Here is a 19,450-nt window from a genome sequence, read left to right as displayed (position 1 = left end):
ACAAGTACTCCTCGATTTCAAGAGGTCGTTCTCCCATCCTTAGACCAGCAGCGTTCATGGAAAAATTCCAAAGTCCAGCTCGGCAATATTCACATATCCGGTGAAGATGACCAGCATCGCCGCAATGATAACAAAGCGGAATTCGATCAGGACTTCGCCTTATATCAGCTTTTCGGATCCTCGTCTCGGCTGGGGATGGCGTAAATCAAGGTTTCTGCAGATGGGTGGTTGCTGAGGTTAAATAAGGTCCAGGGGCGATGAAAGGAGGTATAGGGGCACCTCTCTGCGCCTCGGCGTACGAGATGGCGGGCTGCATCAGAACTAAAGTTTGAACAGGCTGTGCTTGTGGCTGCTGCTCACGGACTGCCTGTCTCACTTCCTCCCGAACAACTTCCGCTAACGACGAGACTGTTTAGGGGTCGCTGTTGAGCTTCTGGAGCTCTTCTCGAACCACTAATTATATGAGCTCTCGTAACACGTCGATGCTATTCCCGAAGACTGCTGACACCACGTCTACAGTTGCGACGTTCACATCTCAATTGTACTGCATTGCTCGCTGTTGCAGAGTCTTTTCCACTGCTGTCGCCTCGGTGAGAAAATCAGTGATGTTCCGCGGGGGAAATCGGAGCAAACCAGCAAAAATCTCTTGCTTCACCTCACGCATTAGGTGCCGAAGTTTCTTGTCTTCGCTACTATTTTGATGACACCGGCGAAATAAGTGCCACATGTCTTCTACATACACTGCAACGTTTTCATTGTTGCGCGGGTTTCTTGCCGGCAAGGCAGCTTCAGCTCTTTTCTTGCGATCTGTTCTCGGGTATGTGGCCAGTAGCTGACGTCGGAAGTCATCCCACGACAGAATGGCACCTTCATGGTTCTCAAATCACGTTCGTGCACTGTCCTGCAGCGCGAACTAAATGCGGTAGAGCTTCTGTTTCTCGGACCATCCGCTGCAGTTGGCCATGTGCTCAAAACCCTCCAGCCAATCCTCGGCGTCTTCACGAGTATCGTCATGAAAAGGGCCACGCGTCCGTGGCGCATCGACAACGACGTGCGTGGCAGCGACTGGAGACGACCTTTCGGTACTCTCACCGGAAACAGCTGAAGACGCTCTAGGCTATGTTGGCAGGAGAAATTTCGGTGGCTCACCACGTAGACAACGGCTGGCGTGCTGATCAACTGGCGTGAGCTCGATTGGTTCGACTGGTCATGGTTCCGGGCTGCTTCCTCGAAGTCCAACCAGGTTTGGGATCATTACCCGGCTTCTCCACCAGAACTGTTGAGCACAATCCAAATAGTGTTGAAATAACTATTTATTGCGGCTAACTTGTGCCCGAAAAGTAAAGGAAAAGGTAACAGCGTTTCTAACAGGCGATCCGCAAATGGAATCAATATTCGACAAGACCTCGAGTGGTGCACGAATTCTTTCTCGTCAAAATCTCGGGCTGAGGAGGCGTACACCGTCACAGCATTTTCTTGTCTCAGCATCGGGCCGCTGGTCTCTTGTGGGGCGCGCGAAGTAGCGCGCGTAGTTTGAATACTGCGTCTGTCTTGCGTCAATATTGTCGAAGGGAGCAGACTCCACGTGGAAAAAGAAACTGTTTATTCAGGCCAAACTTGTGGTCACGCAAAATATTGACTAGTATGTACCATTTAACGTCCCAAAACAACCATACGATTATGAAAGACGCCGTAGTTGAGTGCTCCAGAAATCCGGCCCACCTGGGCTTTTTTAACGTGCAGCGAAATAGTAGCGCACGGGATTGCGGCATGTTCGCCTCCATCGAAAATGCAGCCGCTGCCACCGGGATTCAATCTCGCGACCTGCGAGTCAGCAGCCAAGTACTATAGCCACTAGACCACCACAGCTAAGCCACGCGAAAGAAAAGGAAAGCAATACGCTTGCACTGATATCAGCGAACGGAACGCTGGCCGTCGATCAACTGAGAAGGGCGAAGCGCATCGGCATTCATACACTTGCCATCGAATAGAACATACGTCACTAGCTGCGACGTAGGTTCCAGAATGAATTTTATAGCTCACGAAGTGGGTGTAATGTTAACAAAACCATCTACTACAGTCTCAAAATTTTTGGCAACATTGTAGGCGTGGTTTGGGCAGAACGTAGTATAAGGGGATGATAACAATGCTTGAGAAAATAACATGACATTGCCCCGCTCTGAAAAAGGCATAGTCCCGATGCTTGAACAAAAACGAAGGCATAGTATTACAGACGATAAACAATAGGTAGAAGCAAAAAAGCACATCAGCCACAAAAATTGAGTCTTCAGGTTCGCGCATAAAATGGCTTGAGGGGCATGACATTGACGATCAGTTTTGGCGCACTGTCGTACTGCCTTTAAGCGCTCGTAATGCCGTCGGGAACAACATCCCAGTCGACTAGGTCAAGACGTCAAACTACTCGGTACGGTCCGAAGTACCGTCGTAGAAGCTATTCACTGAGTCCACATGGGCGTATCACCGTCCATTCTTGATGATTCGTATCACCGTCCATTCTGATTCTTGATGCGAAAGCGTGCGAGTTGACGAGCTTCTTCTGTGCACTGAAGTTAGACGGCGATGTCGAGGTTTTCTTCATCAGCGGCGCTTGGCAGCATGGCATCGAGCATCGTTGTCGGTTTCCTTCCGTAGACCAACTTGTACGGTGTAATCTGTGTCGTTTTTTGAATGGCAATGTTGTACGAGAAGCTCACGTACGGCAGGATTGCACCACACATCTTGTGTTCGACGTCGACGTACATGGCCAGCATATCGGCGATGGCCATATTGAGAAGCTTGGTGAAGCTGTTGGTCTCTGGATAGTAGGCAGAGGTCAAGCGGTGACTTGTCTGGCTCTACCTTAGGATTGCCCGAGTTAGGTCCGCCATAAAAGCCGTACCTCTATGTTATGACGGTTTCTGAAGCTCCGTGATGCAAGGCGATGTTCTCAATGAAGAACTTTGCTACCTCGTGGCATTGCTTTTGAGCAGAGCCCGTTATTCGGTGCAGTGGTTGAGGTAGCGAGTAGCTATGACGATGCATTTGTGTCCGGAATTCGGCGTCGGGAACTGCCCCAGTAAGTCCATATTCATCTGCTGAAACGGCAGGCGAGGTAGCTCGAAAGGCGGGAGAAGTCCGGCTGGCCTACTCGGCAATGTCTTTTGTCATTGACAGTCTCGACATGTCCTGAGGTAACGAGTGACGTCGCCGGCAAATCGTGGCCAGTAATACTCTGTTCTCGCGAGTGTACGGAAAACACAGAGGTGGCCAGTCGTCCAGTCATCGTGTAGAAGGTCCAAAACTCCTGAACATAACACTGAAGGTACTACGAGAAAGTAGTCGGCGGTATGTGGTGAAAAGTTTTTCTCAACGAGGATGCCGTTACGGAAGAAAAACGGTGCCAGTTCTCGCTTAAATACCTTAGGAAGAACGCAGCGTTGTGCTCTAGGCATTCCACAAGGCCCTTGATTTCAGTTTTGGCGCACTGTCGTTCTGCAAAATAATTGACGCGTAAGGTTCCCAGGAAGCAGTTGCCGTCCTCGTTGGCCTACGGCGGTGGGTTGACGTAGGCGTGATAGAGGCAGTAGGCGTCAGAGTGCTTTCGCCCCGACTTGTAAACGACGGTGATGTTGAATCCCTCAAGTCGCTGACTCCACAGTGCGAGGCCACCTGAAGGGTCCTTCAAGTTAGCTAGCCAACAAAGGGCATGGTGGTCGCTCACAACATTGAAATGTCAGCCATAGAGGTAAGTGCAAGATTCAGAAGTAGCCCAGATGATTTCAAGACACTACTTCTCTGTAGTGGAACAGTAGACTTCCGCCTTAGATAGCAACCAGCTCACATGACTGATGAACCTTTCAAATCCGTCAATTTTCTGCACCAGGATGGCTCCGAGCCCTACACAGCTTACATCGGTGTGGATTTTTGTGTCGGTGTTTTCGTAGAAATGAGCAAGTATTAGCGGTGTCTCTAGGCGCCGTTTTAGTTCTTGAAATGCTTTTTCTTGTGGGCTTTTACACTTGAACTCGACATTGGTCTTTTTTAGGTTAGTGAGTGACTCGGCGATGCGGGCAAACATTTTGACGAAACGCCTGTGTTAGGCGCAGATGCGAAAAAAACTACGCATGGCCTTCTTGTCGGCGGCGAGGGAAATGCAGTGATGGATTCCGTCTTCTGCGGGTCAAGGTGTACTCCGGACTTCTTTATCACGTGCCTCAGGAACAAGAGTTGTAAAGATTCAAAGCGGCACTTTTCTGGTTTCTGAGTGAGTTCGGAGATTTTTACTGCTAGAAATACAGCTTCAAGGCAGTGTGAATGGTTGTCGAAGCTTGAGGAGAGCATGACAACATTGTCCAAGTACACGAGGTAAGTCTGCCACTTCAATCCAGTGAGTACGGTGTCCATAACACGCTGAAACGTCGCAGGTACCCAGCAAACATCAAAGGGCAATGCCTTAAGCTCGAAGAGGCCGTCTGGTGTTATGAATGCGGTTATTTTTCTGTCTCTCTTATCTACTTCGATCTGCCAATAGTCTGTCTTGAGGTCCATCAATGAGACGTACTTGGCGTTGTGGAGTAGATTAAGGGCGTAATTTATACAAGGGAGAGGCTGCACGTCCTTCCCCGTTTTCTTGTTGAGTCAGCGATAGTCAACGCAGAAGCATAATGTTCCACATTTATTGTTTTCACTAACACCAGTGGTGACGCCCATTGGCTCTTCGAAGGCTAGATGAAGTCGTCGCGGAGCATTCTGTCAATTTCTTTCTTTATGGCTTGGCGTTCTCGCGTCGAAACTCTGTGCTTACTCTAAAAAAGTGGCCGGGCGTGTTCTTCAATTACAATTCGATATTCCGCGACAGAATCCGTCAATTCTCAATGACGACAAAAAGCAGTTCTTGTATTTGAATGCCGGTACTCGAACGGCTCTTGGTTCTGCGTCGAAAGGCTCGGATTAACGTCGAAAACTTGATGAAGAGCTTCAGACATCGGAGTAGATTCGGCATGACTGTTGAGGGCGAAAGCGTTGCTGGCATCCAGTATCTCTTGGATGTATGCAACCGCCATAACTTTGCTCACGTCTTTGTACTCGTTGCTAAAATTGGTGAGCATCACTCTTGCGTTCCCTCCACGAAGCTCGCCTATTTCTCCAGCGACGAAAACTTCGCAGTTGATCAGCAGGTGTTGGTCGCCTTCAACAATGCCTGGCGTGTCTGTTGATTCTTGAGTGCCTACGGAAATGCTGACGCTAGAGCGAAGAAGAATGTTGACTTGATCTTCCAGCTCATTCAGCAGTTCTCATATTTCAGTAGCAGGTTTTTGAGCGACTCTTGCTTATGCGTCGGGAGCCTCGGACTAACGTCGAAAGCTAGTTGGAGGGTTTCAGTCATCGTAGTAAATTCTGAAATATTTATGAGGGCGAAAGCGTAGCTGGTTTCCAGTGTCTCTTCAATTTAGGCAACCGTCGTGCATTTGGTCACGTGCTTGTTCTCGTTGCTGAAGTTTATGAGCATCACTTTTGCGTTGTGTCCTCGAAGCTCGGCTGTTCCTCTAGCAAAGAGTATTTCGCGTTTGATGAACAGGTTCTAGTCGCCTTCCACGATGCCTTGCATGTCTGTGAGTTCTTGAGTGCCGAAGAAAATGCTGACTCCATACCGAGGAGCAATGGTGACTCGGTCTTTCAGCCCATTCAAGGCGTACCTTCTTGACGGCATGTTCGGTGGCAGTGCCTTATCTGTGGATAGTATTATGGACTTTTTTTATGTAGACGACAGCACCGTGGAGGCCGACGAAGTCCATACCAAGGATAACATCTCTCGAGCAATGCTTTAGTACGAGAAAGCATGCGGGGTAAAACTTGCTGTTAATGGTGACTCTGGCTGTAAAGATTCCTGATGGCATAACTAGGTGACCTCCAGCCGTGCCAATTTCGGGGCATTCCAAGGCTGTCTTAGCTTTTTTCATGTCGCAGCGAACGTCCCACTGATGACGGAATAGTCTGTGACGCTGTGACACAGCTGTGACGCTGTGGCTGTCGATGAGGACGTTAAGGTCACTAGTTCATCGCCTTGCATTTTAGATGGGTCAAGGCATCGGTTCACTGCTACGACAATTTGTATCGCCCATTGGACGTTGCGTCTTCCGGTATAGACACGAAGTATTGACGCCATAGCTGCGTTCGAGGACCAGCATGTTCTTGAGACTTCATCGCGTTTTTGTCGTCGTCAGCGGCGGCGGCGGTGGAGAAGGAGGATCCCCAGCAGTTTGTCGCACAGCAACCGCACCTCCATCGGCTGCTGCCTGTAGTTTTTCTGATACGGGCCAGGCGAGCGACCCCGGTTTGGGCCAGTGTACTGCCGATGGTTTGGGGACTGTTGCGGCTTGGTAAGAGTGAACGAGATGATCCCCGGGGTATCCTTTGCGGTCCGGCGAGGTAGTCGGCGACGTCATGTGGTCTTCTACCCAAATATTTACGCGGCGCGTCAATGGCGAAACCACGTAGTCCCATCTGGCAGTACGGGCAGCGGCGGTACGTGTGCCTGGCTTCACCGCAGTGGTATAACAGTGGGCGGTGGTCAGGAGCACGCCAGACGCCAGTCTTTCTCGAAGCGTAGCACTGGCCAGACGGAGGGTGGTATGGCGACGACGGTGGTGGCGGTGGTAGCATTGGTGCTTGGCAGAAGAACTGCAGCGGGGCAGTGTCCTGATGAATGCGTGGAGGGGTGTGGCGTGTTCAGTGCAGTGGCGTAGCTCTTTGCCTCTTGTTCAGGCTTCGGAGCGTCGGGAATTTCTAGTGCGTGCTGGACTTCTGACGAACATTGTCGATGAACAAGTCCGCTCTTGGCTGTGATTTTGGAAACATCGTACGCTGCTTTTCACGTACGATCACTCGGATGATCTCGCACAGGTCGTCGATGCTGAAGGCTTTAACTATGGTGTATCCCGCAATCGGAAAGCAGCGGTTGTATTGCCTAGTTCTCATCTCGGGCGCCTTTTCTCTTGTTGTAACCTCTGTCAGGAATACGTCAACAGCCTTAAGCGGGTTGAGAATCAGTCCTGCAAACAGCTCCTGCTTTACACCTTGCATTAGGAACGTATCTTCTTGTCCTCAGGTATGTCAGGGTTGGCATGACCGAACAAGCGGGTCATTTTTTTCGTGTACATGCCAATGCTTTTGTTTGGGAGCTGTACAAGGCTTTCCAATAAGACTTTGGCTTTTTCCTTTCGGACAACGACCTTGAAGGTGTCCAGAAAGGCGGCAAAAATGTCCCACGTCTGAAGTGTAGCTTTTTGGTTCTTGAACCATGCCCTTGCTGAATCTTCCAGGACGAAATAAACGAGCCGCAGCATGTCATCGTCGGGCCAGGTGTTGAAAAGTCGGTCTGACCAAGCTTTTAAGCCAGCTTTCCGGGTCTTCGAGTGAGGAACCACGAAAATATGGTGGCTCTTGAGCTACCGAAGGAGGATCGGTGCAGGTGGCGCAGGCGTTGTCGTTGTTGTCGTGGTCAACGCTAAGGCCTTGGTCTTCTGTGTCACGTCGGGTAGAAGCACGTGCTCTGGCGGCAGACCTTGTTGCCTACGGCTACTTCGCTGCTCGTTCCTGATGCCAGTATGCTCTCCACGATGGGGACTGGGCTCCCGGCTAGACGGGGATGTCCGGTACATGAACGAAGCAGCCCCTTCACCAGATGTGACGGGGTGGGGTCGTGACGTGAAAGAAGTGAGCAGACTCCACGTCAAATGAGCAACTGTTTTTTCGGGCCGTACTTGTGGCCGCGCAAAATAAAAGGAAGACACTGGCACTGATTGGGTGGCGCTGCGATCGCCAAAAGAAGTGGACGTGCTTCATCGGCTCCGATTTCTACAGAACATTGAGCCCTCCACTACGGCGTCTCTCATAATCATATGGTGGTTTTGGGACGGTAAACCCAACAAATCAATCAATTCTACAAATCATATCGCAGTGATTTTAACCACATTTCACACGAAAGCGTTGATTAACGAATCTTTGAAGTCAAGCGGAATCGACGGATACCTGATTTTGAGGTGGGCCATCATACTTCGAGGAGTTCTTGAACTCTGTCGTACGAACGAGCCGCAGCCACGCTGGACCCAAGCGTGAACGCCGAACGCTAGGCCTAGCCGGCGCCTCAGCAGAGCGGCGCCGATGAACGCGGAGCAACTTGTGCGGACTCTTTCCGATGCAATGGCAGAAGCCGACGAATGCGACTCAAAAATGTATGTGCAAGTGACAGGGGAAGACATTTCTGCCGACGAAATTACCGAAGACGCCAGGGAAGACTGCCGGAACGCGGCGTTCGAGAGCCCGATAACGTGGGGTGGACTCGTCAAGCAACATCGACGCAAGCACCAACAAGCTCGGCATTTGCCAGCAAGGTACAAAGCCCAAGAATACCAAAGAAAGAACTATCAAGGCGGGACGGATACCCAAAGTACCGAAAGAAGTTATGAAGATTGTGGTGTGACCGCAAGGCGGCCTCGACATCGCCAAGGTCGGCGTCCCAACAGTCACCGCGGCAATCTTCGCGGCTGCCAGTATGACGGGAGAAGAAAGCGCAGAGGACACGGTCTGTCCGAATGCCCACCAGAACATCGTCGTCGTCAGCACTCCTAAACGAGTAAACGTTGACCGCTACGCCAGAATATAGCAAATATCCATCCAAGGGAAACTCCACGATGTCAACGCGTATAAAACAGCACCCGACATTAAAACCGAGGAAGTTATTCGAGGCATTCTCCTTTAAGACGGACCCCGAGTGCTGGACCAGAGCATCGTAAACCCAATAAACCCATTGGCATTGGCGGCCAAACGCATAGACAATACATTCACGGTTGTCATCGCGTCGGACGGATTCAGAGAGCCCAAGATCGTTAGGTATGGCGCAACCCTCATTCCTTGCACTTTGTATCACAAAAAATAGACATCTGTTACCAATGCGGCCACCTCGGCCACCGAATGTGCATTTGCCCGAATCCTACTAACCACATCTGCCGGGGCTGCGGCCTCCACAACCCCAACCAACAACAACAGTGCTCGCCCAAGTGTAACCTGTGTGGTGGCGCCCATATGACCTCTGATAAAGACTGCAGAGAAAGATGCAAGTCTCCATACGTGATACGCAGACGCCGATGGGAGAACCAATAAGTTAATAACCAATGAACACAGCAAGACTACCTGCTCATCGAGACGGTTGCATCAAAATTAAGGTCGCAAACATGTAGCCAGTCCCGGTCTCGCAGCAAGACAAGGCTCAAACAATCACCGAGAGGTTCCACGTCCAGGACGCCAGCTCTGGTAGACAAGGTGAGCTGGGTGGACAAAGTCCGGGGCACTGCTTGGGAAGGGGTAGGTAAAGCACCTACAGCTCCAGAGAAAACAAATTTGATCAATACAGCCATTAAAGATGAACTAAGAAAAGCGAACACGATAATGCGTAAGCTAGTCCAAACGTTAACGCATGAGGTGCAAAAACTCAGACGTGAGCGTGCCGTGTCAGCACGAAACAAACATACTAAAAACCACCCGGTGGCGGCGAGCGTTGCAGACGTGGGCGCTTCAGACTCAGATTTGGACGCAGGTGCTTCAGCTTCACAAAAAAAACAGGCGATTCAACCATAAGTGCTCGAAGAAGGTTCCAAGAGCCAGTTACGAGCTGAAATTATAAACATAAAAAAATGCTGTGCACCATGCAAAGCTCTTTTGAGACGCTACAGACGACTGTCGTCGGACTCGCAAATAGGACCACTAAACTCGAGGAAGCATGCAGACGACAATGAATCACCCCGTGTTCACGCAACACGGACACGTAACGGCGTGCGACAACGTGGGACCGAGCTCACTTCCAGGCCAGCCGGGTAACTTAAACCCGCATCATGGCTAACGCTACTCAAGGGATAGTCATATGGCAGTGGAATTGCCGTGGCTTCGCAGGAAAAAAAAGGCAGTTCTACAGCAACACATTAGGCACTCAACACGAAAACCAGATGTTATATTACTTCAAGAAACGCTTACAAACGCGGCTACCGTAACAGGGTACAAAGCGCATTGCAGCAAAATAGAGGGAAGGGGTTTATGCACGCTCGTAAGAAAGCGTATCACGTTCGTTCACCATGAATTTAGCGGCGTCCAGATAGAACACGCTCTCATCGAATCAGTCCCCAATAAACGATGGAAAGAAAGCATTTTTCTATTAAACGTTTGTAGTAGCGCGTCGAAGCAGCATCAACGATTTAGGGCGTTGCTTCAGAAGACGATCAAGATTGCTGGGACTCAGACGCTTGTTGTAGGTGTTGATTTCAATGCGGCAGACACGGCGTGGGTTTACGGATACAGCACGATCAAGGAAAGACAACTAGGCCAAGACGGGCAAGGACTTGAATTCAATCTAATAATGGATCCGGAACACCCGACGAGAATAGGCAACTCTACCACCAGGGACATGACTTCGTACTTGACCTTCGTAAGATATGCCAGAGTGGCAGCCACCACGAGGAAAAACACATTTGCCGACCTGGGTAGAGAGAACGTGATAATCGAAATTCACGTTCCGACGTCCGACAAAGCACAGGACAGTGAACGCCGATATGAATGGACTGATTTGTACGATTTCAGAAAAAAACAAAAGCAACAAGAATCTACAGACGATAAAACCACGGACATTGAAGCGTGAACCCGGTCACTGGTAGCAGTCACAAAGCTTCAACCAAGACAATTGAAACGGTGATCAAAGCGGACAAGATGGACAACTGCCTGGCGCATCTCATTGAGGCGAAGAAATCTATTTTAGCAAGATGGAAGAGACAGAGGCTCAATCGAAGACTCAGAAAGAAAATAGCGGAGATTAACCGCAACATCGAGGAACACTGCCGCATTCTCCACCACCAGCAATGGAACGAGTTGTGTAATTCAGTGGACAGGCAACTACACCATGGCAAAGCGTGGCACCTGCTCAAGTACCTCCTGGACAAAAACGAAGACCAAGTCACACTAGAGGGACTACTTTGCCCGTCTGTTACACAAGATCGAGAAACATGGTAAAGATTCAGTGGCTGCCAGATTACGGGCGAAGACTTACCACACACTTCATCTGTGCCGCACCGCCCGTACGAGGTGGACGCGAACGAAGAACTAGATAAGGACTTCAGCATAGAAGGGATCAGGACGGCGCTGCACAGTCTCCACAGCAGATTGGCGCCGGATCTAGATTGAATGTCGAGTCGTGCTCTAACAAATCTCGATGACCAATCCGTGCAGCGGTTGACGGAATGCATGATTCACTGCTGGCAGCGGGGTTGCTTGCCGGAACAGTGAAAAACTGCGCGAATTTTTTTATCCCAAAACCCAATAAAGCACTGAGCCTCGACAATCTTCGCCCCATATTGCTGACGGCGTGTGTAGGCAAGGCAATAGAGCACGCTCTACTTAACCACTGGCAAGCCTATCTAGAGCAAAAAGGGGCATATCCAACATCGATCATCGAACTCCACCCACACTTAGCCATACAAGATGCAATGCTGCAGTTGAAACATCACGTACTCGATGGCAACACGAAAGGGACCAGAGCAATTTTTCGCCTCGACCTGAAGAGCGCGTTTCATTAAATTGAGCACTCGGCGATACTGCACCAAATATCTCGACAAAACCTCGGTCTACATGCGTACAACTACGTAAAAGATTTTATGACGGACAGGCGAGCCGATCTGGTGGCAGGAGACCTCCAACTAGAAGAACAAGTGTTGGGAAGCACTGGCACACCGCAAGGATCGGTAATCTCGCCGACACTCTTTAACCTATTCGTGATTGGGCTCACTGAGAAACTGCAAGCAATTGAAGACGTCCGGCACTCAATCTACGCCGACGACATTACTACCTGGGTGCACTGAGGCAGCGATGGCCACATCGAAACGGCGTTATCCTTAGAAATCGACACAGCGGATGATTATTTCGAGGGAGTAAGACTGCGATACTCACTGAAAATTATGAATTCCTGCTCTACCGCCCCACACACAAAGGTAGGCCACTCAGGCCTAAAGGAATGGCGGCGAGGACCAGACGAGAATACGAAGAGATCAGGCTACGCACGAGTAACGCAGAAACGATCCCGATAGTAAAAGAATAAGGGTTCTCTGCGTAATAATTGAGGCGAATGGAACTAACGGCGAAACGATCACTAAACTAAAGCACAAGACTACGAACGCCATGCGGTTCTCAAAAGGGTCACTAGCAGAAGAAGCGGAATGACAGAGGATAGTCTCATACGACTTATACACTCTTTCCTGTGTCATATTGCGTACATTGCGGCATTTCACAACTGTTACAAGGCAGAAGAAGCCAAGATCACCGTCCTTATCCGCAGAGTGTACAAGGTGGCACTGGGTCTACTCGAGTCCACCATCGCGCACCTGCTGCTTGAACTGGGACTTCACCACACGTTAAGCGAAATAGCCGAGGCGCAGCGCACTTCACAAGTGGAAAGACTATCGGGCACGACAGCGGGACGCCAGATCATGGAAAGTCTCAGCATCCGTTACAACACCGAACATAGCGAGGAAGTCGCTGTGCCAGATGCGATTCGACAAACGATAAGGGTTGAGACAATTCCTTGCAACGTTTTCCCGGAACACACTCCGGGCAGAAGAGTGGACAGGGCAAGAGCTCTCTTGCGCACTTACGCCGACGAAATGGGAACGCGGTTCATTGACGCCGTTGAATACGCAGACCGCTCGCGATTTGCAGTCATGGTCATCGATTGGAAAGGCGGAACGAGAATATCGGCAAGTATTCGATCTGACCACACAAAAGAAGTGGAGGAAGTAGCGGTGGCGCTCGCGCTCACGGATCCGTCATGCACTACTGTCCTATGTGACTTGAGACAATTGGTAAGAAACTTTGCCATAAAATGGATCTCGCGACGAGCGGCCAAAGTCCTGCGCAATAGAAAATTTTATCAAGAGGCAGAGCTTCAAACTAGACTCCTCTGGTTTCCGGCTCACATGGGAGGGGTATAGGAGACACACCGCAACCTAACCGAGACAACACACGCCAAGGCGCGTGAGCTCGTGAAATATGCCGGCGAGTGTCCTCTATAGGGAAATACCAAAAACCATTTGATGACCTATAATGAAATTATCAAGGCGTTCCAACTGGCCTGCCGAACCTTTCCTCCACCCAGCGAGAAGCCGAACAGGATGCAGGCGGTGTTTTTACGACAGCTGCAGACGCAGACGTATCCCAACCCATCACTGTTCAACAGCTTATACCCCAATATATACCCGACGAATATATGCAAGATATGCCATAGTGAGATTGATACAGTAAATCGCATGCTCTGAGGCTGCGCTAGAAATCCGCAAGGCGCTAAATCCGGAACCATTTCGCCGCAGTTCGCCGCTGCCCTGTGCAGCCCCATCCTCGGTGACCAACTCTGAGCCGTCCAGCAAGCCCGCGAGGCGTCGGTCAGGGAAGGTCTTGACGTGCCCCCGCGGGAGGCCTAAGGCCCGGTCGGCGAAAGCTCTGCCAGACTTCCAATAAAGTTCTTACCAACCAACCAACTTGCACTGATAGCGGCAAAAAAAAACAGCCGTTGATCAACTGACAAGAGGTGAAACGCGTAGTCATTAATACACTTGCCATCGAATGTTCTAGCGTTATCGCTAGCGGCGACGTAGGTTCCAGAATAATCCTAAATGTTCACGAGTGGGCATAATTGTCCCAAAACGACCTATACATATATGTTTTTCTAACGCCGTAGGCATGGTTTGTGGTGAATGTAGCGTAACGGGGTGATAACAAAACTTGAGGAAAGGAACGTGGCAATATACACATCCAGAAGAGCGACAAAAGCTGCTGAGTTCTTCTTGCGAAATTTTTATTGTTTCGTATATTAATAATCGCATTCACAATACTTCTTTAATGAGTTGAAGCATTTCTTGGCCAATTTCAGCAACTTTGAGCGTATCTATCTATCTATCTATCTATCTATCTATCTATCTATCTATCAATTGCCCCGGCGCGGTGGTCTAGTGGCTAAGGTACTCGGCTGCTGACCCGCAGGTAGCGGGTTCGACTCCCGGCTTCGGCGGCTGCATTTACAATGCAGGCGGAAATGTTGTAGGCCCATGTGCTCAGATTTGGGTGCACGTTAAAGAACTCCAGGTGGTCGAAATTTCCGGAGCCCTCCACTGCGGCGTCTTTCCTAATGTATGGTGGTTTTGGGACGTGAAGCCCCACATATCAATGAATGTTGAATATCTATTCATCTATCTATCTATCTATCTATCTATCTATCTATCTATCTATCTGTCTATCTATCTATCTATCTATCTATCTATCTATCTATCTATCTATCTATCTATCTATCTAGCCGCTTACACTTCGGTGCTCTCGTGATCACCCACTTGACTTGGCGTGAATGAAAATTTGCATGAGAAAGTAAAATTGTTTGGCGGATATGGCGCGCCGGTGTAAACATAAATAATGTCACATTCCCGTCGCGTACATCGTCAAACACTTCCCGCCAGACAGCGGCACGTACCCACGGGCGAGAATGTGCCACTGATATGCGTGTAATTACCACAGGTGACAGACCCGTAGTATATACCAAGGAACGACGAGAACAAACATGGGCAATTTTAATGCACGAGTCTTGAGAAACATAGGTAGCGATGACCCGACGAATGCGAAGAATAAATGTCAGGGTCCCAGCGGCGATGAAACCGAAGCCTTCTGCGTGGCAATGAAGCGTTCTACCACACACTCAAGGGCAAAATTACTCTAAAAAGGAGTAATGAAGTCCAATAGGCCCACGCGATGAACGGATAGACCGTTCATCGATTGATATGTGAGGTTTAACGCCCCAAAACAACCATATGGGTTATGAGAGACGCCGTAGTGGAGGGCTCCAGAAATTGGGACCACCTGGGGTTCTTTATAGTGCACCTAAATCTGAGACAAAGGGCCTATAACATTTCCGCCTTAATTGGAAATGCAGCCGCCACAGCCGCGATTCGATCCTGCAACCTGCGGGTCTTCAGCCGAGTACTTTAACCACTACACCACCTTGGCTGGGCCAAGAAACAGCTAGACCATGAACGAGTAACCACGAAGGAATGCGTGCCGCGTGCAAAGCACTTAGTCTCCAAAGAATGAACCGCACGATAGATGCGGGCTGGGCGCAAACCATTGTCAAGGACACTAGTAATCCCCCTCTCTGTTGGCTGTCTTCTCTAGTATTTTGCTGGTTACGGTTGGCGCTGCGTGCAACTTGGAGAGCTCTATGATCCAGGAATTACGCAGCAGTACTTTGTAAATACGCTTGGATGAGCGTGCGCTGCCGCTTTAATGTTTTGCCGCACCCATAAAGTCTTGAGGAGATGTCCGCAGGTCCCCACGTCGCGCTGTATCTCTTTGCCCCTGTCAGAATGGTCACGACCAACTCACGACACCACCGGTTAAAAATGAAGGCCAGCATGGCACCCGAGGAGCCAGCAGGCCCATCACACACATAATTTCAGTCTGACTCAGGGCAGAAATCAGCAATGAATTCTTTCACGAGTAGGTGGTCATTTTTTATTCCGCCGTAGTTGTCCGGTGTGACATACGGATTGCGCTTGCCGGCAACGGTCGTGTTGTATAACGCACGCACCAAGTGCACCACGAAGGTTTCGGCATCTACAGTTCGCCTGTGCTTTTTGACCGCCTGGAAATCGGCTGTTATTGCAGTCGGCTGCCCAGACACCCACTGATCGAGTGCTCACTTGTGTTCGCTGCTGTGATGTCCAGCGGGCTCAAAATATTTGGCGCAGACCTCGTCGCTGTGTCGCAATCGTCCAAAACACGTTGAGGTTGCTCGTAACAAGCTTGGCTGTATTACGTCGAGCACTGGAAGTGCACCAGCTGTAGGGCTGGTGGGGCTTTCGCTTGCGTCGGAACTTGGTGAAATTCGGTCGCTGTTGCTATTGGGTGATTTGATCGATATGTGAAATTTAACGTTCTAAAACCACCATATGATGATGAGAGACGCCTTAGCTGAAGGCTCCGGTAATTTTGACTTGCTGGTGTTCTTTAACGTGCACGCAAATTTGAGCACACGGGCCAACAGCATTTCCGCCTCCATCAGAAATGCAGTCACCGCAGCCGGGATTGGATCGCACGACCATTGCAATTGGCTTTCCTGTCAACAGGTCGAAAGCAGCTCGGCGCCGGCCGTTGGCGGTGGAATCGCGTTTGCTCGCTGCACTCACATTCACTCGAGTTTGTAGGTTTCACGCATTTCTGTAGGTTTCTATGGCACTCGCTACAAACAAGCTCGGCGCTGTTCGGGGCTGTGAACACTCTTCTGTTTGAAGGTCACTGGCCGCAGACGCTCCACGTGCAACGCCGTGTTTGGTCTTGTGTTCGCTTGCTGGAGCTGAATGACGTCGCTTGCTTAGAACTTGTCGATTTGTTGGGGGCGCATTTTTTCCCGGTGCCTCAGAGTTATAACTCCGGCCACCGCACTTAAGCTGTCGCACTGCAGGATTAAAATGCGTCTTTGACGATGTGTGACATCATGGAAAAAAAACTTGCATGACTTATTCAAGACGTATGGTTTTATTTCACCTTGCACGAATTTGTCATATGCATGCATATTCATCTTCTGTCACGTGTGAGTGACTAAATTATTTTTTACAATCCTATTGGGCAGAAGTAGTCACACATCATTCAGAAGGCTGTGGCTGTGTGTGCCGGCGTGTGCAATGCCTGTCATATATCGCTTTCGTTGGAACAACTTCAGAAATACTGTACGGATGTGAAGGTAAAGATATTTGCGCACCATATTTTGAAACCTGAGTATTTATATAAACTTGCACGTACTTTTCATATGTGTGCATATTTATTATCTATTATCCTCTATCACGTGTGAGTATGTTTACGATGTTATTGTACAGCCGTGGGCAGACAACATGCAAAAGGCTCGGTGCGCTGGATTCTACAATGACTGTAATCTATCGCTTCCGTCGGGGGAACTTCACAAGGAATGTGCAGTGTGTGACAACGAAGCTGGACTTGTACATTTCAACATGAATACATATAAAGAATGGAGAAACCTCATGTGTTGATTGATTGATATGTGGGGTTTAACGTCCCAAAACCACTATATCATTATGAGAGACGCCGTAGTGGAGGGTTCCGGAAATTTAGACCACCTGGGGTTCTTTAACGTGCACCCAAATCTGAGCACACGGGCCTACAGCATTTCCGCCTCCATCGAAAATGCAGCCGCTGCAGCCGGGATGCGAACCCGCGCCCTGCGGGTCAGCCACCGAGTACCTTAGCCACTATACGAATTGACAAAGAAGAATTGACACCGCGGCGGGGCAAACCTCATGTGTATATAGAAAAATGAAAGATTTAAATGTCTCACTATGGTATTTTGTTGTTTCAGTCCCGGCAAGAGCAGTGACACACAGATGGCTAAAATATTTTTTGCAGGTTTTTTTCCGCGCCATTGGTAGGTTACTGCACAGGAAAACATCCAAAAAGTTGTATTTGGCCCGTCAGAGAGTAGTTATAAAAATAGTATTTGAGCTGTGGATCATAAACTCATCCGATTGGAGTATTTGAGTGGACTAACAGTTCGTACAGCTAGGTGCAACTGTCAAGACTAACATTTGCCCGGTGAGGTGTTAATGTTTGGACTTACAGTTGCTCTATAAGGTGTAATTTTGAGGACTGAATGTGTAGTACTTTGAGGTGATTTCTGGGACTAACGGTTAGGCGCGAAGCTGTACGTATGAAGACTAAGCGTTAGCTCCTTGAACTAGGGTGTTGGGACTAACTCTTAGACTAAGTGCCATTAGTCTTTAAAAAGAATAGTGGTTGTCGCAGCCACATTAGTCCCCGAAAGGACGCAAAACACACCTTTTTAGCACCCTTTTGCCTTGAAGAGCAGAGCTACGCCAAGTCTCGGAACTGCTTTTCAAATAAACGCTAATATTTGCGAAACACCAATAGTAATTGCAGTGCTGCCTATCCATTGTATAAACATTACATATGTACTCCTTTGATACCATCACCTCGTCGGGTTAACGTCAATAGTATGTTAGGTGCCACGTGCAGCGGTTCATTTATGTAGCAGTGTCCAGCGCCAGCATTTTCACGAGTACCAGCGCTTCACATCAGCTTTTGGTGTTCCTAATACGCATGTTTCTGTTGGCATCGTTCCGCAAGTGCATACAACTGGTTATATAAACATCTGCAAATCTTCAGCATGTTTCTGTGCATTCGAAATTTGTACATATATTTAGTGTCATTTCAGGACGTGCAACTCATTAACGGAAATTGCGACATGCTCACCTTTCCTCCACATGCTTGCATATTGTTGATTCCCGTGGTACATGGGATCTGCCAAAATTTTTTAAAACATTCTCTCTTTTTGTAATAACGATTAGGTAGGTGAACTTACACGCTCATAATGTGTACCCTTTTGGATTTTTAAGCGCCAATAATGATTTCTTTGTAATTCATGAGCTTCTTTCTCATATTATTATCGTTAAAGTGATAGAAGAACATCACGTTCTGTAATAACCAGGCAAGCTCACACTGCCACTTGAATTGTCGCATTGATCAAGCTCTTATAAGCGAGTATTGGCAGAGCGCAGTGTGGTCATGGGGCTTGGCTGCCGACCCGAAAGCCGTGGATCTGATCGCGGCCATGGCGATCGCATTTACGTGGAGGCGTAATGACAGAGGTCATTTTACTCTCCGCTATCAGTGCGCGTTAATAAACAACAGAAAATATAAAACTGTGGAGCCTTGCATTAAGTGGTCCGCCATAATTAGGCCGTGCTTTTTCGGTGAACTATCTCACATATTATGTTACATCACCCCTTCTGCCATATGGACAGACTATGCCAAGAATGTCATGTATGATGCACCTAATTTGTAATGCAATCGATGCATTCATCTGGGATGGCAAAGGATCGAAAGCCTTTCGAATTCCAGACCTTAATGTTGCACAAAGGCGTGACAAAATGCATGGGACCAAAAAAAGTAATCATAGGAGGTGCCTTGAAGCAACTTTTGTGAGATAGTGGTTCTGTTTTTAGACTTTTTTTCTATTTTTCAGTTCTGGGCATCTTTAATGTGCATGGACATTTTCGTTGTGCTTTTTTGTCAAATGTCCTCTATTCTTGTCTGTTCGTTCACATGCATAACGTATGTTATGCATGCGAACGAACAGGCGAGAATAATGGACATGCATAACGTATGTTATGCATGCAGCAGTCTTTATTAGGTTGTTTAGTCACAACGCATGTGGTAATCAAACGTGGTCAGCTTGTTCACCTGTCTTCATAGGTGGGTTCGTTTATTTTTGAGGCTGCATGCCAACAGGCCCAGCAACGGACTTTTCTATTCATCAGCTAAAGTGGAGCCGTGGTTACACCACTTC

At 48.9% G+C, this 19,450-nt stretch overlaps 1 protein-coding gene across 8 annotated transcripts in view; it reads right to left on the bottom strand.

Moving 5' to 3' along the window:
- LOC142767047 (uncharacterized) overlaps nucleotides 1-19,450 on the bottom strand; it is a 195,675-nt gene that overhangs the window by 69,289 nt on the left and 106,936 nt on the right. For 7 of the 8 annotated variants that reach the window (XM_075868267.1, XM_075868262.1, XM_075868268.1 and 4 more), the window contains one exon: nucleotides 18,355-18,402. The exons of the other annotated variant lie outside the window; for it this stretch is intronic. In XM_075868267.1, the coding sequence (XP_075724382.1) occupies nucleotides 18,355-18,402 (48 nt within the window). The remainder of the gene's footprint in view (nucleotides 1-18,354; nucleotides 18,403-19,450) is intronic. 8 annotated transcript variants of the gene reach the window in all.

Source organism: Rhipicephalus microplus, chromosome 7 (assembly GCF_043290135.1).
Source record: "Rhipicephalus microplus isolate Deutch F79 chromosome 7, USDA_Rmic, whole genome shotgun sequence".
NCBI lineage: Eukaryota > Metazoa > Arthropoda > Arachnida > Ixodida > Ixodidae > Rhipicephalus > Rhipicephalus microplus.
Note: the sequence above shows the minus strand (reverse complement) of the source record. Positions and strands in the feature narration are given on the sequence as shown.